The 23,973-nt window shown below is 50.3% G+C and overlaps 1 protein-coding gene across 4 annotated transcripts in view; it reads left to right on the top strand.

Moving 5' to 3' along the window:
• The window catches only part of ERI3 (ERI1 exoribonuclease family member 3), a 180,393-nt gene that overhangs the window by 46,149 nt on the left and 110,271 nt on the right, over positions 1-23,973 (top strand). For 3 of the 4 annotated variants that reach the window (XM_072649184.1, XM_072649189.1, XM_072649188.1), the window contains 2 exons: positions 5,221-5,337; positions 11,813-11,872. In XM_072649184.1, coding sequence (XP_072505285.1) covers positions 5,221-5,337; positions 11,813-11,872 — 177 coding nt within the window. The remainder of the gene's footprint in view (positions 1-5,220; positions 5,338-11,812; positions 11,873-23,973) is intronic. The other variant, XM_072649187.1, reaches the window with a different exon arrangement.

Below are 23,973 nucleotides of genomic sequence, written 5' to 3'. Positions count from 1 at the left end.
CTTTGAGGCCCTGTGTGCTCTGGCATCCTTGCTTTCCAGGTTTATCTGCTCATACTCTGTTACACACTGTGCTCCTGCCAAGCTGGATAGCTCTGTGCTGGCCTCTTTTGTCCTTCCCTTGCTCTCTGCCCTCCCTTTCCCTCTTGGTGGGTATGCACCTATTCTGGAGCCTTCACCCCCTCTGCTAGACTGTGAGCTGCCCAGCCATGGCAGGTGGGCTCTGACAGTCCCTTTTCTGTGGGGATTTGGGGGTCCAGGAGACTTCTGAGACACTGCTTTCTCCTGGGTTTTTTTTTCTCCCTCTGTCCCTTCCCTTTAGGGTTTGACCAAGCCTTCCTAGGACAGAGGGAAAGAAGACTCGAGGGTGGTAGGCAGGGGTGGTGGATAGCATCTGTTCCCTTTGGTGAAGGGGAAACAAATGACCGTGACCATGATGGGGAGCCTGGGAGCTGAAGTACTTAGCATTTCATAAGAAATACTAATGAAATTCTAGATCTGGAACAACATTCTGGATCTCTGAAACAAGCCATGTGCTTGTACCAAAGTGGAAAGAGACCAACTCGAAACCATAAATTCTTGGTAATAGCGGGTTTTTCCCTTTTATTTATGTTTGACAGATATTTTTGTTTCCAGAGGAATGTCAGCTCCTAATTTCATAATGTATCATGGGCTTAAGAAAATTGAATTTAATAAAGGCCAGAGACGAACGGCACCCTGAAAGGTCCCAACACTTGTCTTCATTAGCAGGACAGAGTGGAGGTCTCCGAACACTGCTTCCCCCCAAATGAAAGTCTGAATGAAAAGTACCCTTGTGTCGCAGGTTCAGTTTCACTGTGGCTCTGGCTAACATGGTCAGTGAGGAGTTGCCTTAGATACCGGGGCAGCAAGCCCCATCAGACAGGCTGGGAGAGGGAGGCTCTGTGCTGTGGAGGGGGCAGGCCAGCCCAAGGGGCCCCGATTGACTCCTGGGCAGGGGTCTTGGAGGGAGCCAGACCTTCCAAATTAGGTGCATGTTTGCTTTGGAAAAGCAGGTGGACCAAGACTGGGAGGAAGCCCACTCATCTCCCTCCTCTCCCTCTACCCCCAGCATCCTCTTCCACCGAACAGTTGTCTCTGAACTCTGCCTTTAGCCTGCTTTGGGAGGGGTCAGTGACTTGAGCTGTTCAGCCCAACCTGGTCATTGGAGGTGAGATTGAAAAGAGATGCATTGCCCACCCAGTGTGGCGCTGACAGGGGGCACAGGAGGATTTCTGTCACTGAGGGGATCTTAGGCACAGACTTTTGCTGGGTTGGGGCTGGTATGTGTGTGATTGTTGTGGGGGTGGCAGTGTCAGAGGGACTGGCTACCCAGGGATGGGGCACAGAGGAAGCTCTATACCTGTCAAGGCCGCAGGGCGACCCTCCAGGCCCAGGGCTGCGCCATCCCCTCTCTGCAGTGGCTGCCTTTTCCACATGCTAATTTTACTCGGAGGAGTTTGCTTTTATTTATTTTTTTATTATTTCCTATTTGTCTCTTCCAGATGTTTTCAGGGCAGTTTTTTTTTTGTTGTAAACTAATTCCATTCATGTTTTAAAAATTTATGAAAGCGCTAATAAAAATGTCAAAGTGGTAAAAATGTTAGCTTTTCCTCTGTTTTGATTAAATTTCGCAAACTGTTTTTGAATATTAAAAAGCAATAATTTTTTTTATTCTCTCCCCTCCCCCGCTCTCCCCTCCCTTGCTCCCTCCCGTCCCCACCTCCCCCCCGCCCCACTTTGGCGCTTCCCTTCTCCCGGAGCGGTTGGGGAGGCAGGCAGCTCCAGGAGCCATCACTCCACTGGCTCATTTGCACGCCAGAACCTTGGTGCTGTGCATCTCTATTAAATAACGGAGACAAATTAATCTTGGAGACACCAAACAAATTGTCCCTCCTGCTCCTCCTCCTCCTCCATTAAGTTCCTGGGCTTGTGAAGGGGGGTGCTGGCACAGGGGGAGGTGGCTCTTAGTGGCTTTTATCCAGTCTCTTCTTTCTCCTTTTTGGCTTCAGACTTTTTTATTTTTTTAAAGAAATAATTAAGGAGCCCATCTCCCTGGCATGGTGTGAACTTTCTATGAACAGATCGGTGCCTATTTCTGATGGCAGGTCATTTGTATCCTTGGCAGTCCTGTTGATGAATCACTGCTTTCTGGTTCCCCTGCCTGCTGCCAGCAGAGACACATGGGCAGGCTGGCAGGCAGAGGCTGGCGTTTGGGCATGGGACTGTTAACGTTTCCTCCCCGCAAACTGGGCTGTGGTTCTGGGATAGGGGGCGGTGGGGGCCAGGAGCTGCCCCCTTCCTACTCCTTTAAAAAAAAAGCTTAATTTTTAAGTTAATGTTAATATCAAGCAGATAGGCCTGGCATATTGAGGGTGACATGTGGGTTAGGTAGGCTGTGGGTGGCGGCCTGGCAGGTCCGAGGACAGACAGCCATCTCAGCTTAGGTTAAGAGTGTTAGGTCTGTCTGGATGTTTCTAGACTGCTTGGAGGCTTATAAATCACTTTACATCCATACCCTCACTGGTCCTCACAGCCAGCCTGTGAGCAGAGTAGTTCGTGGTATGCCCCAGGGCACCCACACCCTCCTTGCCTTCCCTCTCCCCCTCCTCCCCCCCCCCCCCCCCCCCCGGCCTCCTGCCTCCCCTCCAAAGTATAGCTGGTACTCGCTCCCATTCCCTCTCGTCAAACTCCACCATCTCACTGTCTCCCTGTGTCTGGCTGCTTCCTGGCTGCCCCATCCTCAAAAGGCCCTCCATGATCCTTCCCTCCCTGTTCGCTGTTGTCCTGTGGATCACCTTTTTTCAGCTAAGTTCCATGAGAAAGGACTGTCTACACTTCTTACCTCCTGCTCCCCTCTGATCCCTTTACAGGGGAGGAGAAGAGGGAACATTTTCAGCTGGTGGAGATCTCTCAGCTTCCATGCCACCACCTTGGGGTGGGCCCTCCTCCCCATAGGCAGCTGGTGTGTCAGTGGAGAGAGTGCTGGTCATGGAGTCCAAATCTGGCCTCTGACACTTACTAGCCGTGTGACCCTGGGCAAGTCACTGAACTTCTGTCTGCCTCCGTCTCCTCAACAGTAAAATGGGGATAATCATAGTTAATAATGTCCACATTAATAATAACGGGGATAACACCAGGGTCGTGGTCAGAATCAAAGGTGATTGTTAAGTGCTTAGCTCAGTACTGGCACACAATAGGTGCCTTATAAATGCTCCTTCCTTCCCTCCCTCCCTCCTTTGCTGGTTCACCATCCAGATCACACTCACTGTGGCTATCCCCCAAGGAAGTTCTTAATCTGAGATCTTTTAACTTATTTTAAAAAATATTTTGACAACTGTGTTATGTTATGGTTGGTTTCCTTTGTGTGTTTAGTGGGGTCTCTCAGTGTCAGCATGCTGGATGGGGGTAGGGTGGGGGTCCATGACACACAAGAGGTGGAGAAGCCCTGTGCTTGTTTCTTGCTTGTGATCAGTGATCATCTCTGTGCAAAGGATTCCCAGATTTTTGTACCCAGCCTTAGTTTCGCTCCTGAGCTCTGGGCCATACCACCGGCCACCTCTGGGACACATTGAACTGGATATCCTGGAGGCATCTCAAACTCAGCATTTCCAGAACCTTCACACTTCCTTTTTTATTGCTGTGGGTATGACCCTCCTCTCAGGCAGGTGCCTGCCCCTCGTTTGCCTTCTGGGTGCCTTTGTATCGGCTGTCCCCAGGGCCTGCCATGCCTTCCTGCCCTGTTGCTACTTGTTGAAGTCCCCGTTTCCTTGGAGGCGTGGCTCACATGCCCCTGTTAGCAGGAGACCTTTTCTAGACTCCCAGGTGCCTGTACTCTTCCTGCTTGTATGTACCTTGTATGTGCATATTTTCTCCCTTGTCAGAATGTAAGCTCCTTGAGGACAGGGATGGTTTGGTTTATTCTTTCTGTCCTCAGTACTTAGCATACTGTGTGGTGGTATACAGTAAGTGATTAATACATGCTTGTTGATTGACTTTTCATAAGAAAATTGAAACCCAGAAAGGTGACATGATGTGTTTGCTTGTCCAGAGTCACCATGCTAGTGAGAGACTGCTGGGGGCGGGCCTGGCCTGGCAGGACAGGAGCAGTCTGCTAGTGCTTGGGGGGGTCTGGCATCCTCTGCTTGGCGCTGCCCATTTCAGGAATCTTCAGCTCCAAGTTCAGATCAGGAACTGGTTTCTAGAAAACAAATAATGAGGAAGAGGAGAAGGGAGGGAGGAAGGGAGGGAGGAAGGGAAAGGAGGAGGAGAGGAAACATCTTCGGTTGGTGGAGATCTCTCGGCTCCCACAGCCACCACCTTGGTGTGGGCCCTCATCCCCACTGGTCTGCACTATGCCAGTGTTAACTCCACCCAGGTCTCCCGGCCTCTACTCAGCTGCCAAAGGGCATTTCCTGAAGCTCCCCAGGTTAAGAAGCCTCAATGGGCCCTTTGGGGTCTGAGCTGAAATCTAAACTCGGCCTGATGTTCTGGAGTCAGCCTGCTTTTCCAGACTTAGTTCCTTTTGCATATATTCCAGCCTCTCAGCGGTTCACTAAGCTCAGCATCCCATCTCCTGCCCCAAGGCCTTTGGTGGGCAGGCTATCCTGCTTGGAATGTCTGTCAGAAGCTCCAGCTCAGCTTGGCACCTCCTTCGGCATGAAGCTTTTCCTCAGGTGTTAGCCTTCTCTGCCTCCTCAGCTCATCTGACCTTCCCTACTTTCATGGAATGGAAGCTGCTAGAGGACAGGGATATTTTCATTTGACCTTATGTCCCTAGTGCTGGACACATTTTCTTTTTGGTTCAGATCTGTGATTTTACTGTCTAGGAAATTTGCAGTGAGCAGCCAGGGGTACAGGGGGTTGAATGACTTGCCCATGATCACACTGATCACATTTGCCCGTGGGTCAGAGGCACACCCAGAGCCAAGGCCCTCCCGATTCCCAGGCATGGCCTCCCTTCCCTCTATTTCATCCTGCAACTTGCCTTTCACATATTAACTGCTTAATCGATATTCGTTGAATTGAAACTGATCATTCTAAAAACTCTCTCTCCTCTGTCTTTTCTCTTTCCTTTCTTCTGTTTCTCTTCCTCTCTTTTCACTCTCCTTTTACTTCTGTCCTCCTCCCTCTTGTTCTCTTGCACTCACTGTCTGTCTATCTGTCTGTCTCTTTCTCTCCCCTTCTCTCTTTCCCTCTGTGTAGGAAATCATCGAATTCCCCATTCTGAAGCTAAATGGTCAGACAATGGAAATTGAGTCCACGTTTCACATGTATGTGCAGCCAGCTGTCCACCCTCAGCTGACACCCTTCTGTACAGAGGTAAGGAGTGTGGTCCTGGGAGGCATCAGAGGAGGAGGGAGCTCTGGGCCCAGGGACACTCTGGTATGCTACAGATGAGGGCAGGATGAGGGGCTTGAGTTGGGCTTTCTGAGGACCAGAGGCTGAGGCTGGGTAGTTAGCAATGAGGATGTCGACATCGGGAAGGGGGGCAGAATGTCACCTTTGTGGTTTTCCTGGCTCCCTTTTTCTTAGGGACTTATACCATTGGCCGTCCTATGCAGGACATCATGGCAGGGAGACTAGTGGGTCCTGAGGTTCCTGAGGGCAGTCCTATCCCTGTTTTGCCCTGTGCAGTTCCAGAGCAGGCCTGGAGTGGGGAGCACTGTGCCCCCCTCCCTGTGCAGCTGGGCAGGCCTCTCTCTACCAACTGGGCTGTGAGGAGTGAGTGAGCCTTAGAAATTCTTGGTTGCAGGACCAGGTGGCCCAGGGATGCTGCAAACAAACTGCTATTTTCCCAGTTTTCTAAGAGTAGAAGATGCCGGGCTTCCCGGAGCTTTGTCTCCCCGAGAATCTCTAATATTGCCTCCCCGCTAATGTCACTAAGAAAAATTGCCCTCTTTTGGACAGTCACCTTCTCCCACATCCATATAAATGAAAGAGACAGGGCGCAAACAGCGCCTAACCAACCAGAAAATGACATTCCTGCTATGTAGAAGATGGCAAGGCAGAGCAGAGCTGCCTCCTCTTGGGGCTGGGAGTTGAGGGAGACAGGGCCAGGTGTCCCTGCCCTGGCTCCTCTCCTCTCCAGGTCTGTGGGTAAGAAGAGTGGCTAACCTTTGCCTAGTGCCTACTGTGTGCCAGGCACCGGATGAAGCCAAGGACAAAGCCTGCTTTACATGTAGGATTGCAGTTGCGCCGTACAGCACTCCTGGCAGAAGGGGGAGGGGTTCTCCCTCCCCTCCCCCTCCTTTGTCCCCACCCCCTCAGTGTCCAGCGCCTCCCTAGCTCATCTCAGCAGGTCCTCATCAGCCCAGCCAATCAAACTGTGACTGGACCCTGGAGGCCCCAGCTTGGGGTGGGAGCCCCTACCATGGCAGTGTTCAGCTCAGAGTCCTTGGGAGCCAGAGCTCTGGGGAGCCGGTGGGGAGGGGCGGCCCCCAGGCAGCTGTCCCCTGGACTGTGCTGGACAGCAGGTGGGGAGTGGTCCAGTGAGACCTGGAACAGGCTCCCCTGGAAAATGTGGGGTCTTTCCAGAAAGTTTTTAATGGGTCCCCTCAGTGCAGCAGAATACAAGAGAACACTGAGTCAGCAAGTGAGTCACCTCCGAGCACATGGGCTTCCCAGAGGCCTTGCTTGGCCATCTCCCTCCCTTGTAGTTCCCGAATTGCTCCCTGTCCCACCCCATGTCATTTTCTTTTCTAAGCCCTGAGTAGATCAGGCTGGGCTTCTGGGAAGGGCCTGACACTCGGTCACTGAGCTCATCCACTGGAAGGCAGGTAGTCCATGATGGCATCAGACTGCTGTGGAAAATCTGAATGGGATGTGAGAGAAGGTTCATGTGTGCTTGTGCATGCATATGCATGTGTGCACATATATGCATGTGTGTACACATGAATATGAGTGTTCATATGTATGTACACTTTGTGTGTGCACATGTGTGTGTGAGAGAGACAGACAGAAACAGAAAAAGGAGGGTGACAGGAAGAGAAAGGGAGGGAGAAAGTGGGGGGAGAGACTGACAGAAATAGAAACAAAAAGAAAGGGAGGGGGAGAGGGAGAAGGAGAGAGAGAGAGAAAGAGAAGAGGAAGGAGAAAGAAGGAGGGAGAGTGAGAACAGTGGTGCATACTTAGGCCATGTGGTCGGGGAGGCCAGGAGCACCCTGGTCTCCTTGGGTTCCTCCCAGCACTAGGACCTTCCCTCTCTCCCTTCCATCTCCCTGGTCCACCTTGTGCCCCATTAGCACATGTGGCAGGTGGAGCCCACTGAGGAGGTGGGCTGAAGCCTGGCTCCCTCCTTTCAGGTCTCCCTTCTTCCTGGGAGCAGTAGCCCTGAGTGTGGTGAATGAACAGCTCTTTTCCCAAGCCTCTGTCATCAGCCTTTGCTCCAGGCCCAGGTTGTGGCTTGGATAGAGATCTGATGGCATGGGCTCATTCCTCCTGGGGTCTTCTGCCCACTCCCCTCTTCCCTCAGATGATGTTTGTTCGTGTGTGTGTGTGTGTGTGTGTGTGTGTGTGTGTGTGTGTGTCCATGTCCATTCTGTTAAATGCCAGTAAAGGGTTTTGTCTCTCACACCTGTACTTAGGAAGGGGGAGATTTATTGGTCTCTTTGTCTGGGAAGAAAGAGCAGGTCTGATTGTCAGATTGTACGCCAGAGACAAGTGCTTATAATAATCAGCAAACTGTCTCCCTATTGCTGACGGAATACGATGGTGCTGGAGATAAACCCTGCAAGGAGAAAGCTCAGGATGTGACATGATACTGGCAGCGAGTCTGGGCTGTAGCATCCACCGCCCACTCCCCCTGCTACCAATCCTAGGGCCTCAGGATGAAGGCTCTGCAACAGGCTCCACTGTGACCCCCGGAGGCTGGGCAGGCAAGTCTACTCCGAGGTGGCCAAGCCTGGGCCTGCTTCTCAGGGAACAGGCTCAGCAGCAGGCAGAGGGATTAAGGCTAGACCAGAAGCAGGACTTCCCCACAGCTAAGGGACCCAGTGGCTTGAGTGCCGGACCTGGTGCTAGGAAGACCCAAGTTCCACTTCAGCCTCAGGTCCTTTCTAGCTGCGAGGCCCTGGGCCAATCTTCTCTCCCTGAGTTTCCCTTTTGTGGAATGGGACAGTAACAGCATCTATCTCCCAGAGTTGTTGTAAGGACAAAATGAGATCTTGGCAAAGGAATTGGCGAACTTACAGTGCTCTAGAAAAAGCTCTGGCATTTCATAGTAATAATAGTAACCTCATGGAGTGCTTGACCTCCCAGCAACCTTAGGATCCGCTACTAGATGTGTAATTACCCCCATTTTACAGGTGAGAAAATGGGCTTGTGGCCCCTTACTTGGCTCCTAAGCATCAGAGGTGGGATCTTCCTGCCCTCAGCTAGGCCTGGGAACATCCAAGGAGGCCATGGGGCCTCTTTCCTGTCTCACCTTCCTCAGATGCCGCCTTCACACCGGGCAGACATCTGTTCTCCTGCCCTGGAGCTTCAGAGCCGAGGGGTCTTTGGTGGCCTCTGCCCCTGCTCCTCCCTGCTCTGATCACCTCTCCACCTGGGCTTTGGTGGGGCCACAGTAAGCTATGCTTCTCACCCGGGACCAAGACATTTTTCTCTTGGGCCAGCTTGCCACTTGCTCTCCATGTACCTGTAGAAACCAAACCTTCTCATGTCTCCTTGGGTATCTCAAGGAGGCCAGCCTTTTCCTCTCAGCCCCTCTCAGCAATGTACCTCCTGGTCTTTCCTACTACCCTTCTCCTCTCTGGGCCTCGGTTTCTTTATCTAGATCATGGGATGATCCCACCTGACCCTGTGGGAGAATGGATGACAGGCAGTCAGGCCAGCTCGTTCTGGTGCTGAGAATTACTCCGTGATCAGGGACCAGAGGTCCCCCTTCCCTGGCTTGGGCTGTTGCTTAGGGAGGTCTCTGGCACCTACCCTGCTGGCCACCTGACCCAAGAAGGTTGCCTTCCCTTCATGTAATCAGCTCCAATGTGTGACAAACCCCACTTCTGGTGCTCAAGGCCCTTTGTAATTGGCTTTTCCTCACACCCCTCCCTGCATACCTTTCTAGTGTCCTTACGCCTTCTACACCTCACATAGTATGTGGTCTTGGCACTCTGGGCTCTACCTCCCAGCTCTGCCCTTCTCATCTTGGTCACGGGCTTCCTCTTCTGCCTTAATGTCCCTGCTACAATGACACAGATAGAAAACCTTCCCCAGTCTTCCCTGCTGCCAGTGCCTTCCCTCTGGATTCCCTCCATTCATTCTTCGTACTGTATATATCATGTTTCATGTTATCTCCCCCGTCAGGCTGTGAACTCCTTGAGGTCGGGAACTATCTCCTGCTTTATTTGTATCTCCAGCCCATGTACCTGGCATATAGTAGGTGCTTAACCCATGTTTCCTGACTGACTGGTAGAGTCAGAAAGCAGCCAGCTCCAGCCTGTACTGACTGGCAGTCAAGCTGTGGGTTACTGCAGCAAGGTCAGAGAACTATTGGTCTTATGGTCCTGTGGGGCCTCAGTCATTGACCAGCTGGTTGGAGTGCCCACCACTGACACCATCACCAGGCATCTCCTCCTCTGGGTCAGGCCCTTGACTCCAAAGAGCTGACATTCTCATTTACTGACAAGTAGATTCAAAATGCAGATGAAGGAAATACCAAGCAATCGGGGGGAGGGATGGGTGGTGCAGTCCAGAGGAAAGGGGACGAACATGGTGGCCCAAGTGTGTCATTTGGGAAATGGAGGCTGTGATGAAGGGTGTCAGGAACTCTGGGAATCCCAGAGGAGAGGCTGAGCTGAGGCACACTTTAGTATGACCTATGGGCACAGAGGCTCTGGCTGCTGCTCTTGTGCAATCCTTGGACAGGGAGACCTTGGCATTGCCTCTTCTCCCTCTCTAGGGCTCTCCCTAAGGCCTCCAGCCTCACCCCTGCCTCAGGCCTGAACCCTCTGACTTCGACTCCCCGAGCAAGGAAAGGGTGCAGAGGGGACTTTCTCTGTGAAGTGAGAACAGGCAGGGCCCACTGCTGGTGAAAATGGAGTAAAAGAATGGTGTCGTTAATCTTTTTAATTTATTTTCCTGTTCGACCATGGGAAGTCTGTAGGCAGCCGCTGTTACCCAATTAAAATACAGATTAATATAAAAACACTTTCCAGAGTATAAAATAGAGTGGCCCTGGCCCTCCACTTCTTTAAGATCCCACCTAATAATGACTTGATGAACTCTAGGTGCCAGCCTGCTCTGCCCTCTCAGCCAGGTGTTTTCTGTTCTTCACATGCAGTTAGAGCTTAATTGGTGTTTGATCTTGAATCTCTGTCCTGCTCCCTGACTCACTTCCTTTCCAGGTGATGTTGTGGGGGCTGTGGCTACAAGCCTGGCCTGAGATGATCAGAACAGGCTCTTGGGAAGTGGAGCTACAGCATTGAGCAGGAGCTCAGGCTCCTCATTTTCCTCTACTTTGTATGACTGCTCAGCCTCCTTACCTTAGTTTCCCCATCTAGAAGTCTTCCTTTTTGCTGCCTGTGGAGACCCTGCTTCCTCTTGCGCTTTATACCTTGGCTTCCTGTGGGTCAGCTCCTGGGAGTGTACAGGAATGAGACCAAGGGGGTAGGGATGCAGTGTGTGTAGGGAGCAGGCCAACCTCCATCACTTGGTAGAAAGAAGACCCTTCTCACCCATTGGGACTGGTATTCAGTTATCTAGAGCCCAGGGTAGTTTGGGGAATTATTGGGATGCAGTTTTTGGGATATTTCTGAGGCTGCAAAAACCTTAGAGCTTGGCCCTAGCAAGTAGATGAGAAAATGTGTCTCCCTCCTTGTAGAGGTGGGGACTATGGGTGTGAAGAATTGCATGTCCTAGTGGACTATATTGAAAACACTAGCTACTTCCACTAAACTTTTTTCCCTTTTTTTCTCTTTGTTACTAAGATGGCTTCTTGGGTAGAGGACCAGGATGGATTATATTTAGAAATAAATGGGATATGAAAACAGAATATATCAAAACCTTTAAAAAGATGTGGAGTGAGCACAGCCACATGTCAGTACCTGGACCCGCACATATTACATACACGTGCTCACAGACACATATGCACTTCCAGTGTGCAGATACCCCTTTGCCCTTGGGGGAGCAGAGGCAGGCCATCACCCTCTTGTGGGTGGTCACCAGCACTGGTCAATGCTCTCTGTAGGCAGGACTGGGTGCTTGGAGCCAGCTCCCAGATGGGGCAGAAGGACCATACCAGGGCTTGTTCTGGGGTTTGGGCTAAGCTACAGGGAGCACTGGCCTTCAGGAGGAGGGTTCCGCTCCCTGGTCACGGGCCTCCTGTGTGTAATGAGATGGACACAGGAGTAGAAAACCACAGGCTTTTTGCCCAAGACGAGTTTACAGTCTCCATGCAGGGATAGGACGTATTTGCAAGTGTAATTGGTCCAGTGGCAAAGTGAGTAAGCTCCAGAAACTTGAGGAGGAAGGAACCCTCTAAGCTGGGGGAGGCTTCCTGGAGGAGGTGGCAGTTGGGTGAGGCTTTGAAGGACAAAAAGGTATGGGTAGAGCAGGAGGGGGGCAGAACAGGAATCAGAAGACAGCTAGGGTTCTTGTTGGCTCAAGGTGGACTGCTACCAGATTGTAGATGGGAGGGCCTTAGACATCAGTTGGAGTTCTAATTGTATACCCTAGGCAGAGGGGAGCCACAGCAAGTGCTTGAAGAGGGAAGGCACCTCCTTCTTAGACATGTCATGCTCCTGTGGTGGGTGTGGTACCTGGTGTTGGGTTCAGTATGCTGTGTTTTCTCTCCTTTCAGCTGACCGGGATCATCCAAGGCATGGTGGATGGCCAGCCGAGTCTCCAGCAAGTGCTTGAGGTAGGTCTGATGACCCTTCCTCTGGAGAATTCAGCTGGGTTGTTTGATTACAAGTATGGCTTCATTATCTATTGTTGGGTGACAGGGGTGGGGGTAGGAGGTTGCCTCAGTGCCAGTGGTATAGGAGAAACACCAGCACACCCAGGATAACCTGCTAGCCCAGGTTCTTGGATCTGCTTTTCTTAATGGAAAACAACTTTTAAGGGGTCAACAATCTTCTTTAATTACATTCACTAGATCAGGGGAAAAGTCAGCACCTTGAACGTCAGAGAAAATACAAACAGGGAAATGAACATGAAGACCAACAGACAGGGCTCTGACTGCCTGAATTAAAGCAGTATTGTACACATTACATACACCACTGGATGGAAAGAGCCCTTACATCTGGGCAGTGGGGGATCTGAATATATGGACACTCAGAGTCTCCACCAGGGGATCAAACACTCCTCCTCCTCATAAGTGAGCCCCAAAGCAAAGTACCAACTTAGAGCATGTATACACTTCTCAGAACCAGAAGGACCCTAATTAGCAATTAGCAAAAGGGTTATTAATGGGCGGGGAAGATCTTAAATCTCGTGAACATTACTAAGGGCCAGGCAAACCCTGATCCCCACTCACGTGTGGGCACTCCTGATCCCTCTGGGATCTCCTTGATGATGGAGAGGGTGACTCTGCCAGCTGTCAACTGCTCACCTTTCTTCTTTGTCCTCCTCCTCCCAGTTTCTCCTCTCCTCTTCACACTGTCCCCTTCCTCCCTGTTCTTCCCTCCTCCCTCTCCTCCCCTCTTCCCTCTCCTCTCCTCCTGCTCCTCCCCCTCCTCCAGGTGAGCTTCCAGCTGAGCAGACATCTGTCCTTCGGCCCCTGGTGGGTTTGGGGCTTTGTTTTTGTTTAGCTGTAAATGTTGGCTCCTTGTGGCATGTGAGCACTTCATTAACTACACAGCCTCGGCCCTGTGCCCTCCCCAAGGCTGGCTTTGTTTGCTTTCTGCTCCTCCAGGAGGTCGGCTAGACCAGCACCCCCTCCCCGAGTTGGGCTGCCTGCCTGCTACCAAGGAGGCATTGGGCCTGTCAGGGTGTGCAGGCTGTACCGGGTAATGATTCCTAATCAGAATAATTACAACAATTGCCTGTGTGAGGGAAATCAAATTAAAGGCTTTTGAGGCCTTGGCAGACCACACTTCCAGGATGGGCTTGCTCCTCAGGGATTAGGGAAAGGTTACAGCAGCTCTTCTGCATGCTTCCATCCTTTGGGGAACCAGGTAGCAGTGGAGTTCTGGCTTTCTGGGGCCTCCTCCCCCCACCCCCCATGTCCTTTTGTCTAGGCCTCTTCTTCCCCTTAGGAAGGAGGGCTGGCCTGACCTGGGGGCAGGGAGCAGTAAGGGAGAAGATTCTTCAGCCACCCTTGTCTTTCTCTTTAACCCAATAAACCTAAATCTGAAACTAGACCACTGGCAAGGCTGATGCCAAGGCTTTTCTGCCCAGTACAAAGGCAGTCCCTACGTATGTGTGGCCTCTCTACCTCTAGCACTGGCCCAGAGTGGGAAAGCCCTGCCTCTTAATGGGTGGGATGGATGCAAAGAGCCATGCAGGGGCAGCCTCCATCTCCCAGCAGGCAAGCTGCCAGGCCTGGGCCTGGAGGCTCAGAAAGACTTTTCCACATTGACCAGGCTGCCAGTGGGCTTGGAATGGCTTATGACCTGGATTTGTGGGAGGGAGGCAGGCATAGCCTAATGTGTGTGTCTCACCTTTAGTCTGAGCCTCCAAGGGTTCTGCTTCCTGGGGGCTCCTTGAGGTTGCCACCTGCATCTAGGCTAGGCAAGAGAGAGATTCCAGCGAACTTCACTCCACCAGTTACTGGGCCTGCTGACTGCAGGTGGGAAGTGTCCCTGGCCTTTTTGGGAAAAGGTTATTAGACACAGGCACAGCTTGGGTGGGCTTTCGGAAAGCTTGTGGAATTGAGTCTCTCATGCTGTGTTCGGTGTCTGACAGCAGGCGAGTAAGTGTAAGTGGTCCCACAGAGAAGGCAGGAAGGGGTCCCTGGGAGCCTCTGAGAAAGGGGTCGAGTAGAACATGCCAAAGGTCTGGGCACGTCCCCTCGCTATGAAAGGTATGTTTATCCCAGTGACAGATAGCCCCAGATTGGCAGGTTAGAGCATACCCACATTTAATGTGGGACACTTGGGATCCAAAAGGATCTTGACCACTCCCTACAATTGTATTAGAGGCTCTCTCAGCTCCCCTTTTCAGCTGTGGACCCATGCTGACCTTGCAGCCCACTGCAACCCTCAGCTTTTTAGTGGATCTAGAATCTTTAGTGGAGCCACATTTCTACCACCTCGTACTGCCAAGGCAGATTCTTTTTGAACCCAAGGGTAAATCTACGTGTTGCTTTGGCTCAGCCTTTTCACTCTTGGGGACCAAGGAACTCTGCTGACTGTGTTATTTGGCCTGTCAGACAACAAATGGACTGTGGCCCACAGAGGCACCTCTGGAGAAAGGGAGTAAGCCCACTAGGTGCTCAGCACTGCACCAAGTGCTGTTCGCAAATATCTCATATGATCTGCCCAATAACTGTAGGAGCCAGGTGCTATTATTGCCATTTTACAGTTGAGAAAACTGAGGCAGACAGAAGTGTGTGGACGGGGATGCTTTGCTGTGGTGAGGGCCCAGCTGAGATGATGGAGCATAAATTTTTGGTGGACATGTCAGCATGGTTTCCTTATTTTCTCTAGATTAGTTCAGCAGAATTAATGACCGGGGGTCATGGCAGTGGGTGGTGGGAGTAATCCAAGGCTAAAGCTTAGCTGGGCAAGGTCAACAACAGAATGGGAGGGCAAAGGACCCAAGAAGAGAGGGAGGGCAGAGGAGCTGTTTCCCCAGAGGGTCAAGTGGGGAAGAGAGGAGAAGGCAGCCAGTGTAGGGTGACATCCTGGGAAAGAATGGAGGAGGCCCTTGTGAGGGAGAAGAGTAGGGATTGGGCACACAGGGCAGGGGGAGGGTGATCTGAGAAGAGATTTTCAAAGGGCATGAGCTTGGAGGTGGCACCTTGGAGGAAGTGGGGTTGGCAAGATTGAGACACTTTCCATGCCTTATATTTAGCCGGCTTGGTACATGTTGTTTGTTCCAATAGAGTGATAATACACTTTTAAGATTTGCAGTGCGCTCTGCATACATTATCTTACTTAATCCTTACCACCCCACCTGAGGGATGTGCTATTCTTGTGCTCATTTTAAAGATGAGGAGACTGAGGCAGGCTGAGGCTGAATGACTTGTCTGGTGTTGCCCAGCTAGTAGGTGTCTAAGACAGGAATGCTCTCAGGTCCTTCTGTCATGGCACCTCGCTGCCTCTCAGGCCACAGGCTGCCTTGCTTTTGTCTGTGACCAGCTAGGTTCTTCGCACAAGATGGGCATTTAATATATTTACCATAGTTTTCCAAATCAGTCCATTACACAGAACCTCAGTGCATGGGCTATGCAGGCCCAGCAAAGATTGAGGGGCTGTTGTGGGGGGGCGACAGATCCATTGTCCATTTCCTTTTTAAAAATTAATTTATTAATTTTTAGTTTTCAGCATTCAGTTCCATAAGATTTTGAGTTCTAAATTTTCTTCCCTTCCCTCCCCTCTTCCTTCCCCAAGATGGCATGCAGTCTGATATAGGTTCCACATATACATTCATATTAAAACTATTTTCGCATTAGTCATGTTGTATAGAAGAATTAGAGCCAATGGGAGGAACCACAAGAAAGAACAAACAAAACAACAAAATAATAAAAAAAGAGCAAATCGTCTGGTTCCATCTGCACTCAGACTCTATAGCTTTCTCTGGATGTGGATGCATTTTCCATCGTGAGTCTTTAGAATTGTCTTGGATCCTTGCATTGCTGAGCAGTTAAGTCTGTCAGAGTTGATCATCGAACAGCATGGCTGTTACTGTGCCGTGTTCTCCTGGTTCTGCTCACTTCACTCAGCATCGGTTCATGTAAGTCTTACCAGGGTCATCAACCATTTACGCTCTGCCTTTATTGATGTTCACTTAGTAACTTTCTCAGGAATGGAAGTCATACTCATTGGCCCCTAGTTTGCAAATTCTGTTCTGTTCTCTTCCCTTTTAAAGTAAAATTAGGATATTTATCCTTTTCTAACTTCCTGAATGCATTCTCTTGGTCTCTTCCTCTCTTTCGTCTTCTCTTTTATCCTTTTTCTCTCTCTTTCCTCCCTCCCTTCCTCCCTCCCTCCCTCACTCCCTCCCTCTCTCCCTCCCTTCCTACCTTCCTTCCTTCTTTCCTTCCTTCCTCCCTCCCTCCCTCCTTCCTTCCTTCCTCCCTCCCTCCTTCCCTCCTTCCCTCCCTCCCTCCTTCCTTCCTTCCTTCCTTCCTTCCTTCCTTCCTTCCTTCCTTCCTTCCTTCCTTCCTTCCTTCCTTCCTTCCTTCCTTCCTTCCTTCCTTCCTTCCTTCCTTCCTTCCTTCTATCTCTGTCTCTTTTCCTGTGTCTCTGTGCCTTTGTCTTTCTCTCTCTTTCTATATGTGTCTTTCATTGACCATTGTCACTGACCCACAGGTTACAGTGACCTACCCTTCATCTAGCTGACTTGGCCAGGAGGCTCATCTAAGGCAGCAGGGTACCATCTTGCTGACCACTTGCCTTACCTAAAAATGCTTTACATAGACTTTTAGTGCTATCACTTGTTTTTATATCACCTAGATTTTTCCGTATCCCTCTTCCTCTCCCTCCCAGAGAGCATCCCCTATCATAAAGAATTGTCTTTTAAAGAAAGAACAAGGAAAAGAGAGAAAGCAGGTCGGATGTCATTAACAGTGCCCCTGCCTTGCAGAGCAGTTGGGAGGTGCCTTGTCTCTGGAGACCTGGAACCCTGCCAGCTCTTCCTCATTTCACCAGGTTTCATTTTGGTTTGTCTTCCTGGCTCCATTTGCTTTACTCTGCAGCTGTTCATGGAAGTCCTTCCAGGCGTCTCTCCATTCCCCACTGGTCATTGCTGGTCACTGTGCCGAGTGCTGGGGATACAAGAAAGCAAAATCATGTTCCCTGTTCCCCTGCTCCCAAGGATCTCCTGTTTTGATGGAGGAAACCTTCTGCAAATGGCACAGGCATTCAAAATGTGTGCACTGTACACAGAAGGTCCTCTGGAAGGGAAGGCACTGGTGGTAGGAACCAGGAAAAACTCCTGTAGGATTTGAGCTGAGTCTTCAGGGAAGCAGGAACTGGACGCGAGAAGGGGAGCATTGCCAGGATAGGAGCAGCCAATGGACATGACATCTCAGTTGATTTTGAGCATCCTTCTCACTCCTGTGAGGTCCTGTCCTTCCTGTGATCCCCTTTTTTTTCCAGTGTGGGCCAAAACCAAACCAACCCCCAGCCCTCTTGGTTGGCCTTCCTTGTCCTCAGCAGCCTCAGTACTTTCCAGCCTTAGCCCTCTGTGCCCTGTTCTCAGTGGGCCTTGCCTCACTTTTCTGTTCCATCCTTTGGCTCTGCGCTGGTGGTTGTCCTGTGTCCAAGTCTTCCCCAAATTCAGGTTGGCTAGTGAGTTCCCCGTGAGTTCGCACTGGTCTCTTTTGGGGACTTCCTGTTCTTCAGGATCAGTTCCTTTGGCATCTTAAGAATTTCACTGTTGAGAGGTTCTCATCTTTCTTGTGCTCACTTGCCTGACTGGATATGATTCCATGGAAGACTGCCTCTCCTTCCCTTTTAAAACCTACCCACTTCCTCCATGGGTTAGGAAGCCCTGATCAGGACAGTAGACACATTGAGGGAGAAGAGGATGAAGACTAGCTGGGTGGAGGAGGGTGTGAAGAGGATCCCTTCTCCACTCCCACCCCCATCCCCATGTCCCAAGAGCATGGGCTGCAAAGGGAGCACATCATCCCCAAGCTGTTCCTCCTCCATTTGGCCAAAGCCTGACCAAGCTGCCAGGACCTGCTTCCTCTTCCTTTCCTGAGCACAGGGTGGACAGTTCCTAGCTTCCTTTGTCACTTCCCCAAGTCTCCCATCCTTTGTAGTGTGGGACCTCGCTTCTCTTCTGGCCAGCATTAGGTCAAGCATGTGGACTTTAGTGTTTGAATCCTGAGCTGGGCTTCTTACAAGTCCTCTCTGGGGCCCACCTGAGTCATGCGAATCAGGGGTCAGTCACCCAGCGTGACAAGTTTGAGGACATTGTTCAGCTGCCAGGAGACCCTCTTCAGCAGAACTGTCGTGCTCTTCTAGGTGTTTCTCCCTCCATTCAATCTAGGGAGACCCAGGACAAATCTTGTACCCGTTACTTAGCACCCTAGGTTCCTCATCCTCCTCCCCTGCCCCTCACCCCTCAGTGAGACATTTTTCTTCCAGGAAAATCAGGACAGAGTCCCTGAGCACAGTACAGTCTGCTTCCTATCAATGAATTCATCTACATGCCACAGGGTGAATTTCCCTCAGGCTGGTACCAGCCTCTGTCTCCAGAAGACTTCCCATCCTTCCTCATTATTCTGCTTACATGAAATGACACCTGCTGTCTCCTTGCCTTTATATGGGCCTGGAAGGGCCTCTTCCTTACCTCTGTGTTTCAGCAGCGTTACACCTCGTCAAGGCTCAGCTCATGAGCTGCCACCCCCAGGAGGCCTTTCTGCACTGCCCCCCCTCCCCCATAAATTACTGTATTCAAAGCCTCCAGAGGGCAAAGACTATCTCCATCTTGTCTTTGTATCCCATTGCCTCACATCAAGCCTGGCACACAGTAGGCACTTGATAAATGCTTGTTACATTGAATTGAATTCCACCTTCCAGGCCTCTGATTGGTCAGGATTCCCTTTTTACCAGCCAGATTCTTTTTCTTTTGCTGAAGTCCCCCTCTCTCATTTTGGGAGGAGCCTTTGGTCCTCCCTGATCACTTAGAGAGAGAAGTGGTTTCTGAGCCTCTTCCCCTCATTCAGGACGAGGTCCAGCCCTCCCCTTGATTTCCAGGACAGTCTCACATCTTCGGAGCTCTGCTAGGATTGCCTGGACAGGCCACCAGGTCTCAGCAAGTAGCTTCCTGGGGTCACAGTCTTAGAAGAGCATGCCAAGATGTAGTGTTAGACCCTAGTGCGAGGCAGGGCTGGAATGTAGAACCCACATCCCACATTGTCCACTGCACCCACAGCATTACTTTCTGGAGAGAGTCATGTGAAGACAGTGGATACCTCTTTCAGTGTAAAGGAAAACTTCTTAGTGATAAAAGCTGTTCCAGAGTTCCTTGGGTGGCCTCATAGGTGGTGAGGCTCCTATCACAGGACAGCTTCCAGAAGAGTTCAGTCGCTCATCAGGTATGTTTGAATGGAATTTGGGCTCACAGATGTTCTCTGGGGTTCTTGCAGCTGCAGTCTTGTAGTGGAAGGAACATTGGCTTGTCATCAAAAGTCCTAAGTGTGAGGCCTGGCTTTTTTATCTTCCTGGGCCTGGTTTCACATTGATTAAATGCCGATAATAATACAACAGTATGAAAGCCTAGGCTTCTGACTTCTGGGCTACCTGGGTCCAAAGACCCCAACCTTTCAGTCTTGATTGTGCTTGGCCTTCTAGGGCCACTCTTCTTCAAAATGGGTTGGAGGCTGGACTCAGCTCCCAAAAGGGATACCCCCCAACTCTTGCCCTAGCAATCACTGAGGTTGTATTTGCTGCCCAGTGGTGGAGGAAGGATGATCAGATCTCCATAGCTGAGTGTAGTCCATGTCCTCTTCTTGGCTCATGGAGGTCAGTGAACAGAGGGGCTGCCCACAGAGTCCCCTTCTAGGCCTGGCTGGCTCCAGCTTCTTGGAGTGCTGATACTAGGCTAAAGGTATCTCCATCTGAAGTGGAGGTGGGGGCTTCCTGGAGTAGAACTGAATCAGGATAGCCCAGTGTACCCTCAGCATGAACTGGGGCAGTTGTGGCAGCTTGGTGGGGCTTTGGCTAAAGCTGAAAGAGGAACAGCTTGGGGCTGATTTGCTCCTTTCCTAGCCCATGCTCTTGGGACACAGGCGGGGGGTGGGATGGTGAGAATGAAGAAGGGATCCTCCTCCCAGTTAGTCTTCACCCTCTTCTTCATCAGTGTGTCCTACTGTCCTGATCAGGGTCTCCTAACTCTGAGGAGGAGGAAGACCACTTTGGGCCTTTCAAGTCAAGTGTGGTTTGTGTTGGGTTTGGATTGGCTGGGTGTTGTCAGGAATGAGATCATCTTTGGCTCACATGTGCATTCCACCTTTTAAAAATAGTGGTGTGTGTGCGCATGTGCACATGCACTCGTGCATTGCCCATGGTGTAGGTAAAAGAACACTGGGCTAAGATTCAGAGGACCTAGGTCTGAGTCCAGGTTCCAATACTTTTTTTACCATGGGAATTTGGCCAAATCACCAACCACTCCAGACCTTAATTTCTTGGTCTATAAAATGGTCATAAAATGACTTGAGAGTCAAGTCAGATCAAGACAGCTAACATTTATTAAGCACCATCTGTGTGCCAGGTACTCTGCTAAGGACTGAGGATGCGATAGATAAAAAGCAATGTAATGGGAGAGACGGCATGAGGACCACTAAGATACACTGAGGATAGTCTCAGAAGGAAGGCTCTAGGGTTACAGAGGATTGATAAAGGCTTCTAGGAAAAGGTGGGACTTTAGCTGAGACTTAAAGGAAGCCTGGGAAGCCAGGAAGGAGAACAGCCCAGGCCTGGGAAATAGCCAGAGAAAATGTTCAGAGTTAGGAGATAGAGTATTTTGTGTGGGTAGGCCAGCATCCCTGGGGTGATGAATAGTGGAGGGGAATAAGGTATAGGAAGACTGGAAAGGTAGGAAGGGGCTGGGTTAGGAAAGACTTTGAAAGCCAGAGTGCTTTCTGTTTGATCATGGAGGTCACAGCCCCCCACCCCCCCAGAGCTTACTGAGTGAGGGTGAGGTCAAGTGGCATGGTCAGACTTGTGTTTTAGGAATATCAGTTTAGTAGCTGAGGGGAGGGTGGGTAGAGAGAGGAGAGACTTGAGGCATCGAAAACGACTAGCAGACGATTGGAATAGTCCAGGCACGAGGGAATGAGGACCCACAGATCTGCTTGACAGAGCATGCTGTCTGCATTGTAAGAGGAGGGAGGGGGCACGTGTGGAAGATGCTACAAAGGGAGAAAAGATGGGATTTGGCAGCTGATTCGACATGGGGGAGGCGGGGTATGAAAGAATGAGGAGCTGTGAGCCTGGCTAACTGGGAGGATGGTGGCACCCTCAGCTGTGACAGGAAACAAAGAAGAGGAAGAAAACGAGCCTGGTTTATGGGACATCTAGTTCAAGATGTCCAGGAGGCACTTGGACATTTTGGGGGTCAGGATATTAGGGCTGGATAAGTAGATCTGAGCTGAAATCTGAAACCACAGGAGCTAGTGTGAGTGCCAGAGGAAATATTGCAGAGGGAGGAGAGAAGGGGGCCTGTGGCACAGGATCTACATGAGTATCTGAGTGAGCTCTAGCAAAGAAACCTGAGGGGCAGCAGTCAGAAGGGGGAGGGGAAGGGACCAGGACCTAGTGGTGTCCTCAAAATCGAGAGAGAGAGAGTATATGAGAGAAGAGGGTGATCAATCGTCAAAGGCTGCAGGGGCCAAGGAGGACAAGCTCTAAGAACATTATTAGATTTAGCAGTTAGGAGATCACTAGGAACTTTAGAAAGAGCAGTTTTGGTTGAATGCTGAGGTCAAAGGCCAAACTGCAGAGGAGAGTAAAAGGAGAGGATTTCTCCAGGAGCTTAGCCAAAGGAGACAAGAGATGGGAGGAGAGTGGCAGGGATGGAGGGCTCCCCAGCATGGGCATATTATATTTCACAGGCAGTAGGGAATCCCCCAGCAGATGGAAAGAGATTAAAGTGAGAGAGTGGTGATGACCGAGGGAGTAGGGTGCTGGAAGAGGATAGGGTAGAGTGGGGTCATCTGCAGTGAGTGCAGATTCATCCTTCATATTGGTATCCCCAATTTAGTACAGCCAGGTGCATGGGAGGCGATAAATAAAAGCTGAAGAATAAAATCCTGGGACAGGAAAATCATATTCCTGGCCCCTGTCAGATTCAGCGTTGTTGTCATCGACTTAGTTGAAGGCAGAAAGTAGCCTGTTTGTCCAATTTGGAGAAGGCCTAAAGGTTAGAGAGACTGCTGCTACTTCGTATGATAGAATCCAAAAAGATCCCAAGAGCATAGGACGTTGGTTTAAGATGAAATCAGTAGAGATAAGTGTAAAGTTTTGTACTGAGGTTCAAAAAATTATTTGCACAATTACAGAGTGGAGTTGTTGCTTCATAAAAGTTCAGGTATGAGGGGGAAAAAACTCTACTAGATACTGTAAAGAAGCAATGACATAGGAAGAACTTGAAATATCCAGAAATTTACAGAAACCACAGCTTTAGAAGCAAAGCCTGTGGCCTCAAGAGTCTGTGCACAAGGCACAAAGTTTGGGCAACAAACAAGAGCTCCTACCTCAGGGAGGTGCAACTTGATCTCTCAGGCATCTCTTAGATTTTGTAAGTTAAGACCTATGACTGGACCATGACTCTAGAAGACTCTCTACTTTCTTCCAAAGAAGCAAGAAAGGCCAAGGGGAGGGTGGGGCCGCATTGTATGTTAAGGAATGCTCATGGAGGACACAGGGCTTGCCTGGAAGTAACCTGCTTAGGAGGCTCCAGGAGGTGCTGTTGAGCCAACACCAATGTGGAGGGCCCTGGCCCTCAAGGCTGCCAGGTCTCTGAGTGGACAGTGTCAGGGAATGGTGGCCACTTTGCCATCAGTTGGAGTGGTGTCTCAGAATGTGATGGTTAATTTGAGACTCCACAGCTAGTATCTGACTGATGATACTGATGATACTGATTTGATGGTGCTCAGCCAGGTGTGTGGCAGAATTGAGTTTGAGAAGTTTCACCCAACCCATAGGATAGCTACCTCTGCTGGGCAGCCGTGCCCCCCATCAGAAGAGCTGCCTATAGATCCAAACCCAGGTTGCGGCGTTGTGGTTGGCACTAGGAGTCTGTCTTCCTTGATTAGTCTGGCACAAATGGTCCTCCTCAGCAGTAGTCCTTAGCTAGTCAGATACTGTCAGGAGGTAGATCAAGATGGCAGATTAAGAAGGACCATTTTGCCTAGCACACCTTCTCCACAGTGACTTAGAAAATGTGCCAGACTGAATTTTGATCAGGAAAGCCAAGAAAAGGCCACAGCGAGTCATTTCTTCAGCCCAAGGCAGCTTAGGGAGAAAGACAAAAAGGTCTGCTGACATTGGGGATGGAGGTTGCCAGGAGTGTGCTTGGTGCCAGCAGTATGGAGCATTCTAACTCAGAGTGACTGAAAGTAGGGCAAGACAAAGTGCCAGGGCAGGAAGTACTAGGGCAGAAAGAATTCCCAGGGGATCCCTGAACTAGCACTGGGTACAGGAGCTGATGCCATCTGGCACTTTTGTTACCCATTACCCATTTCTGGGTCACAGATCTAGGGAGGAGAGGTATGGTCCCAAGCCACTGTGGGTCCTGGTTATATTCTGAGCAAGGAAAAAGTTCCAGAAATGTAGTTATATGGCTCCAAGCCCAAGAGAACAACAGTGACTTAGTTCTAGCCTTTAACCCAACATGTAAGCCTGAAGTGGTTTAATTAAGGTGAGAGTCTCAGACGGTTTAATTAAGGTGAGAGTCTCAGACCAAAGCAGAGCCAGGAGTTCAGTTACTCTGAACCTACAGAACTCCCCCTCTGCCTAACAGAGGCAGAGTCCAGCAGCAGTCTATTGAAACTAAATCATACACAAGCCAACAGACTCAGACCCAAGTCAGGAACTTGCAGAGCTTAAACCAGGAGGGTAGTGGGCAGACCTCTCCCCCAATGACATCTCTTGAGAGCATTGAAAACTTTCAGATCCCCTGCCCCAGACTTAAGATTAAAAGCTCGGGTCAGACATTCCTGCTAAAAGTGAGCAGAGAGAACCCACCACTAACATAAAAGTCATAATCAAGTTATAAACTGGAAGAAGGAGCAAGCGAAAACAGAAAAAAAAAGAACCCAACCAAAAAGAGTACTTTTTGTGACAGGGAAGCTGTAGACACAAGCAGAAGAGAATGACTTGAAAAACATCTACAGGAAAA

The sequence above is a fragment of the Notamacropus eugenii genome, chromosome 2 (genome assembly GCF_028372415.1).
Source record: "Notamacropus eugenii isolate mMacEug1 chromosome 2, mMacEug1.pri_v2, whole genome shotgun sequence".
NCBI classification, from domain to species: domain Eukaryota; kingdom Metazoa; phylum Chordata; class Mammalia; order Diprotodontia; family Macropodidae; genus Notamacropus; species Notamacropus eugenii.
This window is presented reverse-complemented; position numbering and strand designations above follow the sequence as displayed.